This window comes from Mobula birostris, chromosome 1 (genome assembly GCF_030028105.1).
Source record: "Mobula birostris isolate sMobBir1 chromosome 1, sMobBir1.hap1, whole genome shotgun sequence".
Lineage (NCBI taxonomy): Eukaryota > Metazoa > Chordata > Chondrichthyes > Myliobatiformes > Myliobatidae > Mobula > Mobula birostris.
The window spans coordinates 784,337-802,453 of NC_092370.1; the positions used below are offsets into that span (position 1 = coordinate 784,337).

The following is an 18,117-nucleotide window of genomic DNA, read 5'->3' on the forward strand; positions in this document are numbered from 1 at the left end:
TTTCTGATTTAAATTTTTTCCCTTCTAATGATATTTTTTAGTTGCTTTCAGCATGTTTTAATAACTTCCCAATCCTCTGTCTTCCCTCTTAAATTTTGTTTTGTTGTATGCCCTTCCTTATGCTATTACTATAGCTGTGACTTCCCTTGTCACCTCCCTCATTTTTCCCAGAAACGCACACCATTGCTGCTCTGCTGACATCCCTGCCAGCAGCTCATCCAATTTACTTTGGCCAGCTCCTCTCTCATACCACTGTAATTTCCCTTAATCTACTGAAATACTGCTACATCAGACTTGCTTTCACCCTGTCAAATTTCAAGTCGAACTCAATCATATTGTGATCATTGGTTCCTAAGGGTTCTTTTACCTTAAGCTCACTAACTGATCCCATAGTAGGCTCAACGACATACTGCTTTAAAAATCTTAAGGCACTGAGGAGTGCAGTGGAACAGAGGGATCTGGGAATACAGATACAAAATTCCCTAAAAGTGGCGTCACAGGTAGATAGGGTCGTAAAGAGAGCTTTTGGTACATTGGTCTTTATTAATCGAAGTATTGAGTATAAGAGCTGGAATCGAAACATAGAAACATAGAAAATAGGTGCAGGAGTAGGCCATTCGGCCCTTCGAGCCTGCACTGCCATTTATTATGATCATGGCTGATCATCCAACTCAGAACACCGCCCCAGCCTTCCCTCCATACCCCCTGACCCCCGTAGCCACAAGGGCCATATCTAACTCCCTCTTAAATATAGCCAATGAACTGGCCTCAACTGTTTCCTGTGGCAGAGAATTCCACAGATTCACCACTCTCTGTGTGAAGAAGTTTTTCCTAATCTCAGTCCTAAAAGGCTTCCCCTCTATCCTCAAACTGTGACCCCTCGTTCTGGACTTCCCCAACATCGGGAATAATTTTTCTGCATCTAGCCTGTCCAATCCCTTTAGGATCTTATACATTTCAATCAGAAACCCCCTCAATCTTCTAAATTCCAACGAGTACAAGCCCAGTTCATCCATTCTTTCTTCATATGAAAGTCCTGCCATCCCAGGAATCAATCTGGTGAACCTTCTCTGTATTCTCTCTATGGCAAGGATATCTTTCCTCAGATTAGGGGACCAAAACTGCACACAATACTCCAGGTGTGGTCTCACCAAGGCCTTGTATTACTGCAGTAGTACCTCCCTGCTCCTGTACTCAAATCCTCTCGCTATAAATGCCAGCATACCATTTGCCTTTTTCACCGCCTGCTGTACCTGCATGCCCACTTTCAATGACTGGTGTATAATGACACCCAGGTCACATTGCACCTCCCCTTTTCCTAATTGGCCACCATTCAGATAATAATCTGTTTTCCTATTTTTGCCACCAAAGTGGATAACTTCACACTTATCCACATTAAATTGCATCTGCCATGAATTTGCCCACTCACCCAACCTATCCAAGTCACCCTGCATCCTCTTAGCATCCTTCTCACAGCTAACACTGCCACCCAGCTTCGTGTCATCCGCAAACTTGGAGATGCTGCATTTAATTCCCTCATCCAAGTCATTAATATATATTGTAAACAACTGGGGTCCCAGCACTGAGCCTTGCGGTACCCCACTAGTCACCGCCTTTGTTATGATGTTATGATGAGGTTGTATAAGGCATTGGTGAGACCGAATCTGGAGTATTGTGTTCAGTTTTGGTCACCAAATTACAGGAAGGATATAAATAAGGTTGAAAGGGTACAGAGAAGGTTTACAAGGTTGTTGCTGGGATTTGAGAAACTCAGTTACAGAGAAAGGTTGAATAGGTTAGGACTTTATTCCCTGGAGCGTAGAAGAATGAGGGGAGATTTGATAGAGGTATATAAAATTATGATGGGTATAGATAGAGTGAATGCAAGCAGGCTTTTTCTACTGAGGCAAGGGGAGAAAAAAACCAGAGGACATGGGTTAAGGGTGAGGGGGGAAAAGTTTAAAGGGAACATTTGGGGGGGGGGGTGCTTCACACAGAGTGGTGGGAGTATGGAATGAGCTGCTAGACGAGGTGGTAAATGCGGGTTCTTTTTTAACATTTAAGAATAAATTGGACAGTTACATGGATGGGAGGTGTATGGAGGGATATGGTCCGTGTGCAGGTCAGTGGGACTAGGCAGAAAATGGTTCGGCACAGCCAAGAAGGGCCAAAAGGCCTGTTTCTGTGCTGTGGTGTCCATGGTTCTATCTCTTGGACATTCAACAAACTAACTTTCTTGAGATCCATTACCAACCTGATTTTCCCAATCGACCTGCGGTATCGTGGGGTATGGTGATGTGGCTTTCCCCATTCAGTACATACCTTGCCTTGAAACACATAATGCATCACTGGTTACTTTGAATCCCGTAGCTTTAATTCCTTCCATCTTCTAAATTGAGAAGACTGGGGGCATGTTTTTATCTAAATAACAATGTGAAATTACTAATTCTGTCCTTTGAAAGTACAGGATAGAATAGTATGGAGCTAACGGTGAAATAGTAAATGTTATTCTGTCTCATGAATATGCCTGCAAATTATTTTATAGTTGTCTGGAAGTGGATATCAGTGGCAAATTTATGGAGATTGTGGAATGAATTCCACTTCCCTTATCATGCTTTTGCCTTTGTGCAAAACGTGTTTTCACTGTAAGAAAGCACTTATGTGATAAATAATTATTCTGTAAATTTAGGTCCAATTTAATACCACATTCACAAGATAGTTTTACATAATTGCCTCATGTTGATGGGCAGTTTGTTTTAATGCATTTTGATTGCTGCCCCAAGTGAATGGGATTTTAAAAAAAAAAAATAAATAAATTGGGAGTGTGAGTGAAATCTTGGTTCATGCCAAATGTAGGACCACGTTTTCCACATGTTAAACATCTTTGGTGTTTTTTTTCCTACTCTTGGTGTAGATTTCAGATTGGGGTTTTAAGAAGAAACGAGGGTGAAAATTACAACTGTGCATCAAGGGAATATAGTCGATTGCAAAATTAAATGAAACAAAAATGTTTTTTAAATGAAATAAACTAGTTTCTGGGAATGTTACAGTCAGTGTCTTTGGAGAGAGAATTCATATTTGGGGTCAAGTGATAGTGGCTTAGGATTGGGTTCCAGAGAAAGGAAATAGAGCAGAAAGGAAGTTCTAAGATCACAGAGAAGCAGACTGTGGTGAAGGACTCATTTCAATCTCGTTACTGTAGATGTTGAATGGCAGTGAGTAAGGAGAAGTGTCTGAGGGAGATATTGTATCTGGAGAGCAGGAGAAAGCTTGCTGATAGATGGTTGAAATTAGTTCATTTGGAAAAAATGTTAAAATACATTTGGGCAAAGAAGTGCTGAAAATACAGTATCTAATGAAATAATGTAAATGCTTTGGGTCAGTGACCTGATGGTTCAAATTAGGGATAAGTCCAGAAGCAAATGTCTGTGTGGAAGTTGCACTTTTACAGTATGAACGTGGATTAAACTGTTTCAAAGTAGGAGTTGGGTGCATAATTCGTGTGATGCGAATTTGGAAGTTTGTGGATTATGCAGGCAGGCTGAGTAGAAGTGTTGCATTAATTCACTGGATCCACGTTTAGTTTCCCGAACATTACATTAATGAGATAATGAGAGCAAATGCCATCTTTTAAGTTTAGTTATTATTCCACATGATAAGTGTGGAATTTCTTCCTTCCTTAGCTTGAAGAATGCCATGAGAAGGAGTTACAGATGGTGTCTGGTTGAATCAATGAACATTTGCTTATACTTACCACCACCACCCCTGGCAGCGTACTCCACATACCTACTGTGCTTTTTGGGGGAAAAAAAAATTGCCTCCGACACCCCTCTTTCTCCCCCCCCCACTTTCATCTAGCACCTCAAAGCTATGCCCCCTTGTATTAGCCATATTCACCTTGTAAAGAAGTCTGTGGCGCACCAATTGATTGGTGTTTTTTTTTTATCATCAAATCACCTCTCATCTGTTCTCCAAAGAGAAAAGCTCTAGCTTGCTCAACCTATCCCCAGAAGGTATTCTCTCTAATCCAGGCATTATTCTGGTAAATTTAGCTCTGCTGCCTCTGAAGCTTCCACATCCTTCCTATAATAAAGCGACCAGACTGAATACATACTTCAAATGTGGTCTAACCAGGATTTTAATGAGCTGCAACATTACTCAATCCCCACACCATATGCCTCCTTGACCACCCTATCAACTTGCGTGGCACGTTTGATGGATCTCTGGACATAAACCTCAAGATTACTCTGTTCCTCTTATTTACTACCTAATTGTGAATCCATGCAGTGAAGTTTCCCTGGATCCTATGCCTCCTGATTTTCTGAATGAGCCTACCATGGGTATCCTTATCAAATGCCTTACAAAAATCCATGTACACCACATCCACTGCTCTGCTTTCAATGATTGTTTTGTCACTTTCTCAAATAATTCAATCAGGCTTGAGGCATGACCTGCCCTTCACAGATCAGATTAGGTGGGTAGTGCGATCACTGGAATAGAATATGATGTTCTATTAGTGGGTTGTCAGGGGGCTGAAGAGGCCAGTATCCGCATCTCCAAGGACCATCACCTTGTCCTGATGGAGAGGCTTGTGAGTTTTTGAGATCCTGAGAGTGACCTTGTCTGGAGTTTAGCCGTCAGGCTAATCTGATCTATCCTTTTACAAATGTTTGCTTCAGCGATTCTTCAATAATTTGCTCACGACTGAAGTAAGGCTCACTTCAATAGGGTTGTCCCTTTTCCTTTCCTTGAATAAATAACTAAACATTTGCCACCTTACAATCCTCTGGCAGTACACAAAAGATAATTGCCAAAGTCATGGCAGTCCCTTCCTTAACTTCCTGTAGTAACCTAGCGTAGATCCTGTCTGACCCAGGACTTGTCTATCCAGCAATTCGTCTTTCTTAACGTCAGCATGTTCCAGCACATCAGCCTATTCTATAGGACCATAAGACATGGGAGCAGAGTTCGGCCATTTGGTCTGTTGAGTTTGCTCCACCATTCAATCATGGCTGATCCTTTTTTTTTTTCCCCTCCTCAGCCCCACTCCCCGGCTTTCTCTCTGTAACCTTTGATGCTGTGTCCAATGAAGAACCTATCAAGCTCTGCCTTAAATACACCCAATGACTTGACCTCCGTAGCTGTTTATGGTAATAAATCCCACAAATTCACCACACTCCGGCTAAAATTTTTTTTTCCACGTCTGTTTTTAAATGGACGTCCCTCTGTCCTGAAGCTGTGTCCTCATGTCCTAGACACCAACGATGGGAAGCATCCTTTCCACACCAACCATGACTAGGTCTTTCAACGTTCAGAAGGTTTCAATGAGATCCCTGCACCTCCATCCTTCTAAATTCTAGCGTGTACAGACCCAGAGCTATCAAACGTTCCTCAATGATAAACCTTTCATTTCTAGAATCATCCTTGTGAGCGTCCTCTGAACCCTCCCTAATGCCAGCACGTCTTTTCTAAGCTGAGGGGCCCAAAACTCTTCACTGTACTCAAGGTGAGGCCTCACCAGTACCTTATAAAGCCTCAGCAGCACCTTATAAAGCCTCAGCAGCACACCCCTGCTGTTGTATTCGAGACCTCTTGAAATAAATGCTAGCATTGCATTTTCCTTCCTAACCATCAGCTCTACCAGCAAGTTAACCTTTAGGTTGTTCTGCTTAAGGACTCCCAAGTCCCTTTGCATCTCAGGTTTTTGGATTTTCTCCCCATTTCTACAACCAAAGTGCATGACCATCTAGTTTTTCAACTTTGTATTTCATTTGCCACTTTCTTGCCCATTCTTCTAATCTGTCTAAGTCTTTCTGCAGCTACCTATTTCCTCACTGCTGCCTGCCCCTCCACCAATCTTCATATCATCTGCAAAGTGGGGAACAAAGTCATCTATTCCATCATCTAAATCATTGTCATACAGCATAAAAAGAGGTGGTTTTGACACTGACTCCTGCGGAACACCACTAGTCACTTTCAGCCAAGCAGAAAAGGATCCTTTTATTGCCACTCACTGCCTCCTACCGATCATCCAATGCTCTAACCATGCTAGTATCTTTCCTGTAATACCATGGGCTCTTAACTTGGTAAGCAGTGGCACAGTGTCAAAGGCCTTCTGAAAGTCCAAATCTACAACATCCCCTTTATCCAACTTATAACAGAATTGCAACAGGTTCACCAGGCAGGATTTTCCATTTTTGGTCTATAATTTCTGTGCTACTGCTTTTCTCCATTCTTAAAGAGTGGAATGACATTTGCAATTTTCCAGTCCTCTTGCACCAAGGCAGAGTTCAATGATTTTTGAAAGATCATTATTAATGCCTCCACAATCTCCACTACCTCTTTCAGAACCCTAGGGTGCAGTTCATCTGGTCCATGTGACTTGTGTAGCCATGGCTTTTTAGACATCTTATAAACCATAGAAAAACTACAGCACAGAAACAGGCCTTTTGGCCCTTCTTGGCTGTGCCGAACCATTTTCTGCCTAGTTCCACTGACCTGCACACGGACCATATCCCTCCATACACCTCCCATCCATGTACCTGTCCAATTTATTCTTAAATGTTTAAAAAAAACCCACATTTACCACCTCGTCTGGCAGCTCATTCCATACTCCCACCACTCTCTGTGTGAAGAAGCCTCCCCTAATGTTCCCTTTAAACTTTTCCCCCCTCACCTTTAACCCATGTCCTCTGGTTTTTTTTCTCCCCTTGCCTCAGTGGAAAAAGCATGCTTGCATTCACTCTATATATACCCATCATAATTTTATATACCTGTATCAAATCTCCCCTCATTCTTCTATGCTCCAGGGAATAAAGTCCTAACCTATTCAACCTTTCTCTGTAACTGAGTTTCTCAAGTCCTGGCAACATCCTTGTTACTACTTCTCTCTTTAGTAGTAACTGCACTCATTTCTCTTCCCTCACACCCTTCAACATCTGGCTCACTGTTAGTGTTTTCCACAGTGATGTACAATGCTCATTTAATTCATCTGCCATCTCTTTGTCTCCTGTTATTATTTCTCTGGTTTCATTTTCTAGTGGTCCTATATCTCCACTTTTATTTTTTAACTTAGTTGAAAATGCTTTCAATATCCAAGTTGATATTGTTTAGTAGCTGACCTCTTACTTGTTAAGGTCCCTTTCACTGGTGAATGCTGAAGCAAAGTATTCATTAAGCACCTCCCCTATCATCTCTGACTCTCGGCACATGTTTCCTCTTAGTACTTACTATCGATTTGTAATCCAGGGAGCAGGAAGCGCAGAATCAAATATCGCTGTGATGATTGTACGTTCTAGTATCAATTGTTTGGCGAGAATAAAGTATAAAATAGAAGTGTAAATAAACCCCTGAGGCATAGGAGCCGAATTGGACCATTTGATCTGTCAAGACTGTTCTGCCATTCATTTCATCATGGCTGATTTATTATACCCCTCTGCTGCATTCATCTGCCTTCCTGACATAACCTTTGACACCCTTACTAATCAAGTTAAGTAGTGACTTCACGTTCTAGAGCCATGTATAAGGAAGTGTCAGAGACTTGACATTTTGCTACATAAGTCAGGTGTGGTATCTAAGCACTAACAACATTTCCTCAGGATTGTCCTTTCTAAGTATTGCTGTGGTCATACATGCAAGAAGCCTTCACTCTTCCATCTCGGTCACACCTGATGCATCTGGATCCTAGAACGTTGAGCTGCCAGTCCTGCCCATTCGCTAACCATATTTCTGTAATAGATTTCTTACATTAAAATAAACTGTGTAGAATGACAGACCTTTTCAACTCTACCTTATTCCTGCCTGTGCTCCTTACTAAAATTGCTTTAACTGCTGTATTTGACTCCACTTTCTCATTTACAATATGATTGCTTGTATTTCACTTTACACCCCCCCCCACCCCCACTGCATCAGACAACTCTCCCGAGTAGATTAAGCAAATCTCACCAGGATATTGGTCTCCTCCAGTTCAGATGTAACTTATCCCTCTTGGACAGATCTCCGGTGCCCCAGAAGAGATGCCAACCTTCCAAGAACTTTATTCCCCCTCTCTCTCCTGCATGAGCTCCTCGCCTATGCACGCCTCCTATTTCTACCCTCACTGCTGCTTGGATGTAACCTTTTCGGTCCTGCTTAGCTCCCTACATTATCTCTGAGGCCCTCATTACTGTTTCTCTTTTTTTATATTGGACTATTCTGTACGATGGTCTCGACCTACTCGCCCTTGTCCTTACGAATACTCTAATGGGAGACATCCGTGAATTTAGATCCAACGGCAATATGCAATTCTTGAAGTTGCTGTTGCAAACACAGAATCTCTGCCTCTCCACCTCTGCAGCTCTTTGACTTCACTCTCCCCTGTTGTGCATCAGAGCTGGCTGTGGTGACACAGATCTGCCTACTGCATCTCACCTCTGAAAGGACATCCTGCTCCCAATGGTCTTTAAAATGAGGCATTTGTCAATGGGGGGGGGGTAGAATGGCCTCTGAATCCTGCATTCTCTATCTGCTGCCTGCACCTTGGGCAATTGCAGCTTTGGCAGCTGGACTCAGTCAGTCAGATGCTGCTGGGTTCTCTTCCCGCATCAATGGTCACTGGGGGTGTGGGATTTTCCATCCTCTCCCATTGCAGGAGGAGCACACAACTGCCTTCTCAAAACATCCATTACTACAGATGAAAGTAAAATATCTTTTCTGTGCAACCTCTACAAAGCCTCAGCCCTTAACTGTCAAATTCAGTAATACAACCTCATAGCAGCCACTCTCACAAAGACTGCTCCAAAATGCTAATATTGCTGCTGCAGTTTTGAAAACTTCCTGTCATGCAGACTCTGCTTGTGTATTGATGGCCACTGTTGTAATTCTGCATCTTGTCAAACTAAATTTTGTTCACTGCTTTGAATTTTTGATCATTTGTGGATTAATTTGCCATGTAATCAGTATTTGTGCTTTCGAAATGTTTTATTTTGACGTGTTATTAATGGTTATTATAATCCTTTTTTGCTAGTGAACCCCAAGAAGGACAGTGAACACACGCCTGTAAAGGGAGGTACAATTGCAGATTTAGGTAATACCTTTCATTGTGTCCCTCCTGCTTTTCATTTTGATGTGAGATGTAGGCAGTCTGCACGTGGAATGTGCTGAAATGGAGTAACGTAGTGGTCCCCGAAGCATGTGCTACCGGGCGGCGAGGAACCAATATGACTTGGCGATATGAAACGATATGAGTCAGCTGCACCTTTCCTCATTCCCTGTCACGCACTGTTGAACTTGAACATAGGGTTGCCAACTGTCCCGTATTAGCCGGGACATCCTGTACATTGGACTAAATTGGTTTGTCCCATACAGGATCGCCCTTGTCCCATATTTCCCCCCACTAAGGTAGAGTGTTCCTATGAAACAGTTCGTAAGCTGAAATAGCGTAAAATGAAGAAGTAATTACCATTAATTTATATGGGAAAAATTTTTGAGCGTTCCCAGACCCAAAAAATAACCTACGAAATCATACCAAATAACACAAGAACTAAAATAATACTAACATATAGTAAAAGTAGGAATGATATGATAAATACACAGCCTATATAAAGTAGAAATAATGTATATACAGTGTAGTTTCACTTAACAGAATCGGAAAGATTAAGCCGAAACCAATTTGTAGAAAAAATTGGCATGTACATGCATGCTCACACAGGTGTCCGCGCAAGACTTCATGGTCATGGTACTCTTTCTTGGGGTAAACACAAGTGTCCCATATTTGACTGCTACTTTTGTCCCTTATTTGAGAAAGTTGGCAACCCTACTTGAACAACACCCCCCTCCCCCCCCCCCCCCCACCGGTCGACCAGTCCGCAAGAATATTGTCAATAGTAAACCAATGGTCCACGGTGCAAAAAAAGGTTGGGGAGTAATGCAATTGACGTACATGAGACCAATCAAACGTTTGTTAGTGTTATCTCCTTAACTTGTCCTTTTGATCTCGTTATCGCAAGAGCATAAGACATAGGAGCAGAATTAGGCCATATGCCTCATCAAGTATTCTCTTCATTTGAGAAGAGCTGAACCAGAGAAGCAGTCCTTTTGGCTTGCTGATTCCATTTTTATCTGTCACTTGTACTCATTCCCCCACCCACCTTACTCTGGAATCGCCCCCCTTCCTTTCCAGCTCTGATGAAGGGTTTCTGCTCAATATGTTGATTGTTTATTTATGTCCATAGATTCTGTCTGATCTACTGAGTTTCTCCAGCATTTTGCGTGTTGCTGCTCGCATGCCAACTATTAAGCACTGATTCACACTGATCTCACACTTTTCCCATTTATTTTAATATTAAAATATAAATATATTTGTCATCTGCCCCAGATTATGCCATTACACTCATACACACTAGTTAGTTTGCAATGGGAAGATAATCTACCAATCCACATGGTGTTGGCATCAAATCAAGTTTAATTGTCATTCAAACCGTACATGGATACAGCAGAATGAGACAGCATCTCTCTGGGGCCAAGGTGCAAAAACAAGTGCATTCAAAATAACGAGAAAGGGGAAAAAAAAAAGAGCAGAGGCGTGTAGGAAAACACTTTTTTAGTCTAAGGCCCTGAGCCACAATTTCTGCAGATTGATGGTTCCCAGCAGTCCAGCCTGTAATTCCACCAATCCAACACTGGAGGGCGGCATGGACTGGAGAGGCAAACCCCCAACCGAGCCTGGATGTCACATGACAATGCAAGGCTGAGGATTGAGGCTTAGTCTTCGCTACAGCTGAGAAAATACTGCTGCCTTTCTGCCTGTCTTGCCACCAAACAAGGGAAGTAGGCCTGCGGCAGCCAATGTCAAACAAGGTCTTGTGATCGCAAAAGAAATGTCCAAGACAGTCAGTCACAGTTTCACACCTTGGTGCCAACTTGAAGTCACCAACTTCAGTGCCTCTGAGGAGCAGGCAGCAGCTTAGTCGGCACTCAAGTCAACTCTTCTGAACCCAATCCAGCTTCTCCTGAGGCTTGATGAGGCTCAAAATCCCCAACCCGGCAGCCCTGGCCCAACCTCTCTGAAAGTCAGATAGTGATAGAAACATAGAAAGTGTAATCTCTACACAGGCAGAGCTTGAGATCAGGACTGAACCTGGATTACCAGTTGTATTAGTGTCTGCTGTAGTTCAGATAGATGGAGTTGCGTGTACAGTGATAAAGATGTGGGAAAAGAATTGAGCCATTCAGCGAATTGAATCTGCTCTACCATTCCATCGTGGCTGATTTTACTATCCCTCTTGACCCTATCCTCCTGCCTTCTTCCTGTAAACTTTGATGCCCTGACTAATCAAGAACCTATCAAGTTCCGCCTTAAAATATACCCAGTGACTTGGCCTCCATAGCTGTCACCGATTTAACACCCTCTGGCTAAAGAAATTACTCATCTCTGTTAGAAGCATAGAAAACCTGCAGTACAATACAGGCCCTTCGGCCCATATAGCTGTGCCGAGCATGTCCTTACCTTAGAAATTACCTAGTTGTTCTAAAGGGGCGTACTTCCATTCTGAGACTGTGCCCTCTGGTCCTAGACTTTCCTGCTGTAGGAAACATTCTCTTCATTTTCATTCTATCTAGGCCTTTCAGTATTCAAAAGGTTTCAATGAGATCCCTTCTCGTTCTGAAGATCTTAAGATACTTTAAATGCTTGGCCAATTTACTGAAAACTTTGCAGATTATGTAGAATGCCTTTCAACCACAAGGTGCTATGTGTTAATCATTTGAACTGTACACTAATTTGTTGCAAATAACATGCTCGATGCATGGTATAATTTAGCATTCAGTACATCTCTTTCAGCTGTTTCCATTTACAGGCATGGAACTTCATCATAATTACAATGCACTGGTGAACCAAGAAACTTAAATTCTGTTTTCATGTGTCAACCTAGGGTTTTAATTGGAATTCTAGTGTTACATTCTTGATTGTCTGTAGACTAATTGATTTGCTTTCCACATCAGTTCAGTTACCATAGTAGAAATGCCAGGTGGGATAGTGGATTTCTGCTCTTGCAGGATATGGGAAGGCCAGAAATGCATTCAGCTACAGCTTCTTGTACTCCGCATTAAGGAATTGGAGCTGGAACCCGATGAACTCTAGATCATTCTGGAGGGTGGGGGGTGTGGTAGGGCATATAGAAAGTTGATTACACCCAAGGTCCAGGACACAGGAAACTGGGTGACAGTTAGGAAGGGGAAAGGGGTTAAGGAGCCAGTGCAGAGTACCCTGTGGCAATTCCTCTCAACAACAGATGTCGGCTTACGTGCCGGGTGGCACCTAATTTTAAGTAGCTTGTTTATTTCGGCTTTTTTCTTAAAGATGTGCAGGGTGCGTTCCAGCTACCGCTGCATTCTTCGCAGCCTGGTATCAGTCCGCAGCCCTGGAGGTTGGGGACCACTGCACTAGTGGATTAGCTATTCTGGATTGAGTGTTGTGCAATGAATCAAAATTGATTAGAGCTTAAGGTAAAAGAACCCTTGGGGGAAAGTGGCCATAATATCGAATTCACCCTAAAATTTGAGAAAGTGAAGCTAAAGTCGGATGTATCAGTATTATAGCAGAGTAAAGGGAATTACAGAGGTATAAGAGGAGTTGGCCAGAACTTTATGGAAAGGAACACTGACAGGGATGACAGCAGAGCAGCAATGGCTGGAATGTCTGGAAGCAATCCGGAAGACACATGATATATACATCCCAAATAGGAAGAAGTACTCTAAAGGAAAGATGACAGAATTGTGGCTAACAAGAGAAGTCAGAACCAATATAAAAGCCAACAAGAGCTTATAATAGAGCAAAAATTAGTGGGAAGTTGGAGGATTGGGAAGCTTTCAAATAACAGAAAGCAACTAGAAAATCATTTAAGAAGGTAAAATAGAATACGAAAGTAAGCTAGATAATATTAAAGAGGATACCAAAAGTTTCTTCAGATACATCGTGTCAAGGGGAGGTGAGAGTGGATATCGGACCACTAGAATATGATGCTGGAGAGGTAATGGAGGACAACGAAATGGCAGATGAACTGAATAAATAATTTGCATTAGTCTTCACTCTGGAAGATACTAGCAGTATGGTGGAAGCTCCATATATCAGGGGGCATGAAGTGTGTGAAGTTACCACTCCTAGAGAGAAGGTTCTTGGGAAACAAATGTCTGAAGGTAGATAAGTCACCTGGACCAGATTGTGTACACTGCAGAGTTCTGAAAGAGGTGGCTGAAGAGATTGTGGAGGCATAATCAGAATCAGGTTTATTATCACTGGCATGTGTCGTGAAATTTGTTAACTTAGCAGCAGCAGTCCAATGCAATACATAATATAGAAGAAAAAATAAATAATCAAGTAAGTAAATAAGTAAATTAATCAGTTTATGTATATTGAATAGAATTAAAAATCATGCAAAAACAGAAATTGTATATATTCTTAAAAATGAGGCAATGTCCATTAAGGAATCAGATGGCAAAGAGGAAGAAGCTGTTCCTGAATCGCTGAGTGTGCACCTTCAGGCTTCTGTACCTCCTACCTGATGGTAACAATGAGAAAAGGGCATGCCCTGGGTGCTGGACGTCCTTAATAATGGACACTGCCTTTCTGAGACAATAATTAGTAATGATCTTTCAAAAATCACTAGATTTTGGAATGGTTCTGGAAGAATGGTAAATTGCAAATGTCATTCCACTCTTTAAAAAGGGTGAGAAGCAGAAGAAAGGAAATTAGGCCAGTTAGTCTGACCTCAGTGGTTGGGAAGATGTTGGTGTTGATTACTGAGGATGAGGTCTCAGTATTTGCAGGCTGTAGCCAGCATGGTTTCCTCAAGGGAAAATCTTGTCAGACAAATCTATTGGAATAACAAGCAGGATAGACAAAGGAGAATTGGTCGATATGGTGTATTTCGATTTTCAGAAGGACTTTGACAAAGTGCCACACATGAGACTGCTTAGCAAGCTATGAACCCATGGTATTACAGGAAAGATTCTAGCATGGATAAAGCAGTGGCTGATTAACAGACGGCAAAGAGTGGGAATAAAGGGAACCTTTTCTGGTTGGCAGATAAATGCGAGGTGTTGCACATCAGTCGGACCAAGCAGGGTAGTTCTTACACAGTTAATGGGAGGGCTGTGACGTGTGCAGTAGTACGAAGGAATCTAGGAATACAGGTCTGTAGTTCATTAAAAGTGACATTACAGGTAGATGGGTCATAAAGAAAGCTTTTGACATATTTGCCTTCATTTTCCTTTGTCCTCTCTTGGACTGTATTCCTTGGAGTTTAGAAGAATGAGGGAAGACCTCATAGAAACATTTCGAATGTTGAAAGGCATGGACAGAGTGGATGTGGCAAAGTTGTTTCCCATGATGGGGGAGTCTAGTACGAGAGGGCATGACTTAAGGATTGAAGGGCGCCCATTCAGAACAGAAATGCGAAGAAATTTTTTTAGTCAGAGGCTGGTGAATCTATGGAATTTGTTGCCACGGGCGGCAGTGGAGGCCAAGTCATTGGGTGTATTTAAGGCAGAGATTGATAGGTATCTGAGTAGCCAGCGCATCAAAGGTTATGGTGAGAAGGCAGGGGAGTGGGACTAAATGGGAGGATGGATCAGCTCATGATAAAATGGCGGAGCAGACTCGATCGGCCGAATGGCTGACTTCTGCTCCTTTGTCTTATGGTCTTATAATGTATTGAGAACTGGAGATGGGATGTTATGTTGAAATTGTATATGACTTTGATGCCTAATTTGGAGTATCATGCAGAGTTTTGGTCAACAACTTAGAGGGAAGATGTAAATATGGCTGAAAGAGTACAGAGGTAATTTACAAGGATATTGCTGGGCCTGGAGATCCTGATTTATAAGAAAAGATTGTGTAGGTTAGGACTTTATTCCTTAGAATGTAGAAGATTGAGAGGAGATTTGATGGAGGTATACAAAATACAGTATAGGGTAAATGCAAGCAGGCTTTTTCCACTGAAGTTGGGTGGGACTATAACCATTGGTCATGGGTTAAGGGTGAAAGGTCAGGGTTAAGGGGAACATAAGGCAGCAGAATTAGGCCATTCAGCCCGTTGAGTCCACTCCACCATTTCATCATGGCTGATCCCAGATCCCATTCAAACCCATACGCTTGCTCTCTCACCATATCCCTTGATGCCCTGACCAATCAGGAATCTATCAGCTTCTTCTTTAAATGTACCCACAGACTTGGCCTCTATTGCATGCCAAGTTAACCCCTTCATTCCTGGAATCATCCTCATGAACCTCTTCTGGACTCTCTCCAGTGACAATACATCCTTTTTGAGATGAGGGGCCAAAAATTGAACGTGAGGGGAAACTTTTTCACTCAGAGCTTCATTAGAGTGTGGAATGATCTGCGAGCACCAATGGAGCAGAAGAATTTTGCATCAGTTTATAGATAGTTGAGGGTATGGAGTTTTATGGTCCCAGTGCAGGTCGATGGGAGTAAACAGTTTAAATGTATGTCATGGACTAGATTGACTGAATGGCCTGTTTCTATGCTGCACTTTTCTCTGACTCTCTCAGCCTGTATTCATTACATGTCATAACTAGTCAAAAAGAAGGAAATGAATTTCCTTCATCATTGCTTTTTGTATCTTCTGGTAGGGTGTCGTGTGCTCAGATAGAGCGGTCACTTGGGATTTAATGAAAGGTGCATTTGTTTGTCTTGAGTCTTGTTTTTGCAAGTCAGTTCTGGATACTAAGAGCATCATTTACTGCAGGACCATCCCATAGTGAGTTGCTTGTTAGTGATGGAGCTGGACTTGTTGCCTACTGTTGTGTTGATGTCCCGACTTGTTGCATACTGTTGGGCTGAGATGGTTCACAATCCAACAAACAGAGCGAGTGATTGTCTTAAAAAATGTTGGTGAACGCAGCAGGCCAGGCAGCATCTATAGGAAGAGGTACAGTCGACGTTACCTCTTCCTATAGATGCTGCCTGGCCTGCTGCGTTCACCAGCATTCTTTATGTGTGTTGCTTGAATTTCCAGCATCTGCAGATTTACTCGTGTTTGAGTGATTGTCTTGGATGGTTTTATTGTGATTGCAAAACCCTCTTGGACGTTGGTAACGTAGAATACTGCATGTGCGATTGATGGTGGGGGAGCTACTTTGCCTCAGTTGTGGCAATTATTAAGTCTCAATTGTGGGGTTCCCTTGAAGAAGTTGCCTTTGGTGTACAGGAACTCTTGGGATATAAAGGGGATGTTGCTTGTGAGATTGTGCATCCTGTATAATTAAGGAATTTGTTTGGTTATTAGGAATTAAATTACTTGGTCAGTTTGCGTTTTGATACCATTGCCCTTGAACTTTTCCTGTCTTATGTTCAATGTCTGGATTCCCTGTGGAAAGATTTGAACTTGTAGCTTTTAGTATGAAAGTTGCTCCACAGCATATTTTCAGTTTTTAAAAAAAATTTGATATCACTGCATGATAATCTCTTGTTAACCTTGGTATTTATTAATAGCTATGGAGAGGTTGAGCTAAAGTGCCAGGTGTAAATGATGAATCAAATGTGATTGGAAGACATGCTTTGTTATCTTTATATTAAACTTTCACTTAAACAAAAACTAAGTCCTAATCCTGACACCATTGCAAATTTAGGATTTCTTTCAAAACCAGGGAGCATAACTTTCAGGTGATGGGAGAATGTTGGAGACAGTTTTTTTTGTATGTGGGTGTGTGAAACGCACCGCCAGGCGTCATGGTTGAGACACATTTAAGAGACTTTAAGGTAGGCACACAATTGATAGAAAGATGCAGAGCTATGTGGGATAGAAGAGTTAGATTGATTTTGGGGTGGTTAAAAGTTCAGCACAATATCATAGGCTGAAGGGTCTTTCTGTGCTGTACGGCTCTGTTCTACATAAAGGCTTAGAATGGGACGGGCAGGGATGTGTTCAAGGTGGTCTCCGGGGAGTAATTGCTTGATCTGAGGCATTTTCTCTTTAAATGTTGGAATTGACCAGCAACTCTTTCCCCACACTTTCCTGTTTTAAATGAATAACTTCCATTTTTTTTTTATTAGTTGCTTTGTGCTGCAAAATGCCTGGTGTTGGCAAAAACAGGGTACCTGTGTTTTTTCCTAAAATAACGTACATCAATGTGCTCCCTTCTTTTAAAATAAACAAAACTTGTCTTGCCAAAGGGTTTCAGTCCGAAACACTACTTGTTTACATAGATGCTGCCTGGCCTGCTGAGTTCCTCCAGCACTTTGTGTGTGTTACTGTGGATTTCCAGCATCTTCAGATTTTATCTTGTTTGTCACTTAATTCTACATTCTGTTATTGTTTTCCACTTGTACTACCTAAAGGCATGATATGATGAAATAATCTGTATGGATGGCATACTAAAGTTTATTCTACCGCCGTAATAAACCAATTTATTTAGCGATGCAATTCTATTCTACTCTGAACAATGGTTTGGGTGTGGTGGTGGCTGGGAAGAATTTGACCAACAATTCTGGAATTAAAGGTCAATTTTTCCACTTTTAGACTTTAAACGTATGGTGTCTTAGGGTACTGTGTTCAGTTCTGGTCACCTCACTACAGGATGGATAAGGATACTATAGAGAGTGCAGAGGAGATTTACAAGGATGGTGCCTGGATTGGGGAGCATGCCTTATGAGAATAGGCTGAGTGAACTCGGCCTTTTCTCCTTGGAGCAACGGAGGGTGATAGAGGTGTATAAGATGATGAGAGGCATTGATCGTGTGGATAGTCAGAGGTTTTTTCCCAGGGCTGAAATGGTTGCCACAAGAGGACACAGGTTTAGGGTGCTGGAGAGTAGGTACAGAGGAGATGTCGGGTAAGTTTCTTTACTCAGAGTGGTGAGTGCGTGGAATGGGCTGCTGGCAACTGTGGTGGAGGCGGATACGATAGGGTCTTTTAAGAGACATTTAGATAGGTACATGAAGCTTAGAAAAATAGTGCTATGTGTAAGCCTAATAATTTCTAAGGTAGGGACACGTTTGGCACAACTTTGTGGGCCAAAGGGCCTGTATTGTGCTGTAGGTTTTCTATGTTCTATGATCAATACCTGACTACTTTTTATTTTTATGTTACACTACTTATTTAATTTAACAAATATTTAAAT

General features: G+C 42.0%; 1 protein-coding gene across 4 annotated transcripts in view; it reads left to right on the forward strand.

The window, feature by feature from the left end:
• The window catches only part of smarcc1a (SWI/SNF related BAF chromatin remodeling complex subunit C1a), a 221,757-nt gene that overhangs the window by 78,647 nt on the left and 124,993 nt on the right, over positions 1 to 18,117 (forward strand). For all 4 annotated transcript variants that reach the window (XM_072251690.1, XM_072251677.1, XM_072251683.1 and 1 more), the window contains exon 12: positions 9,005 to 9,064. In XM_072251690.1, coding sequence (XP_072107791.1) covers positions 9,005 to 9,064 — 60 coding nt within the window. The remainder of the gene's footprint in view (positions 1 to 9,004; positions 9,065 to 18,117) is intronic.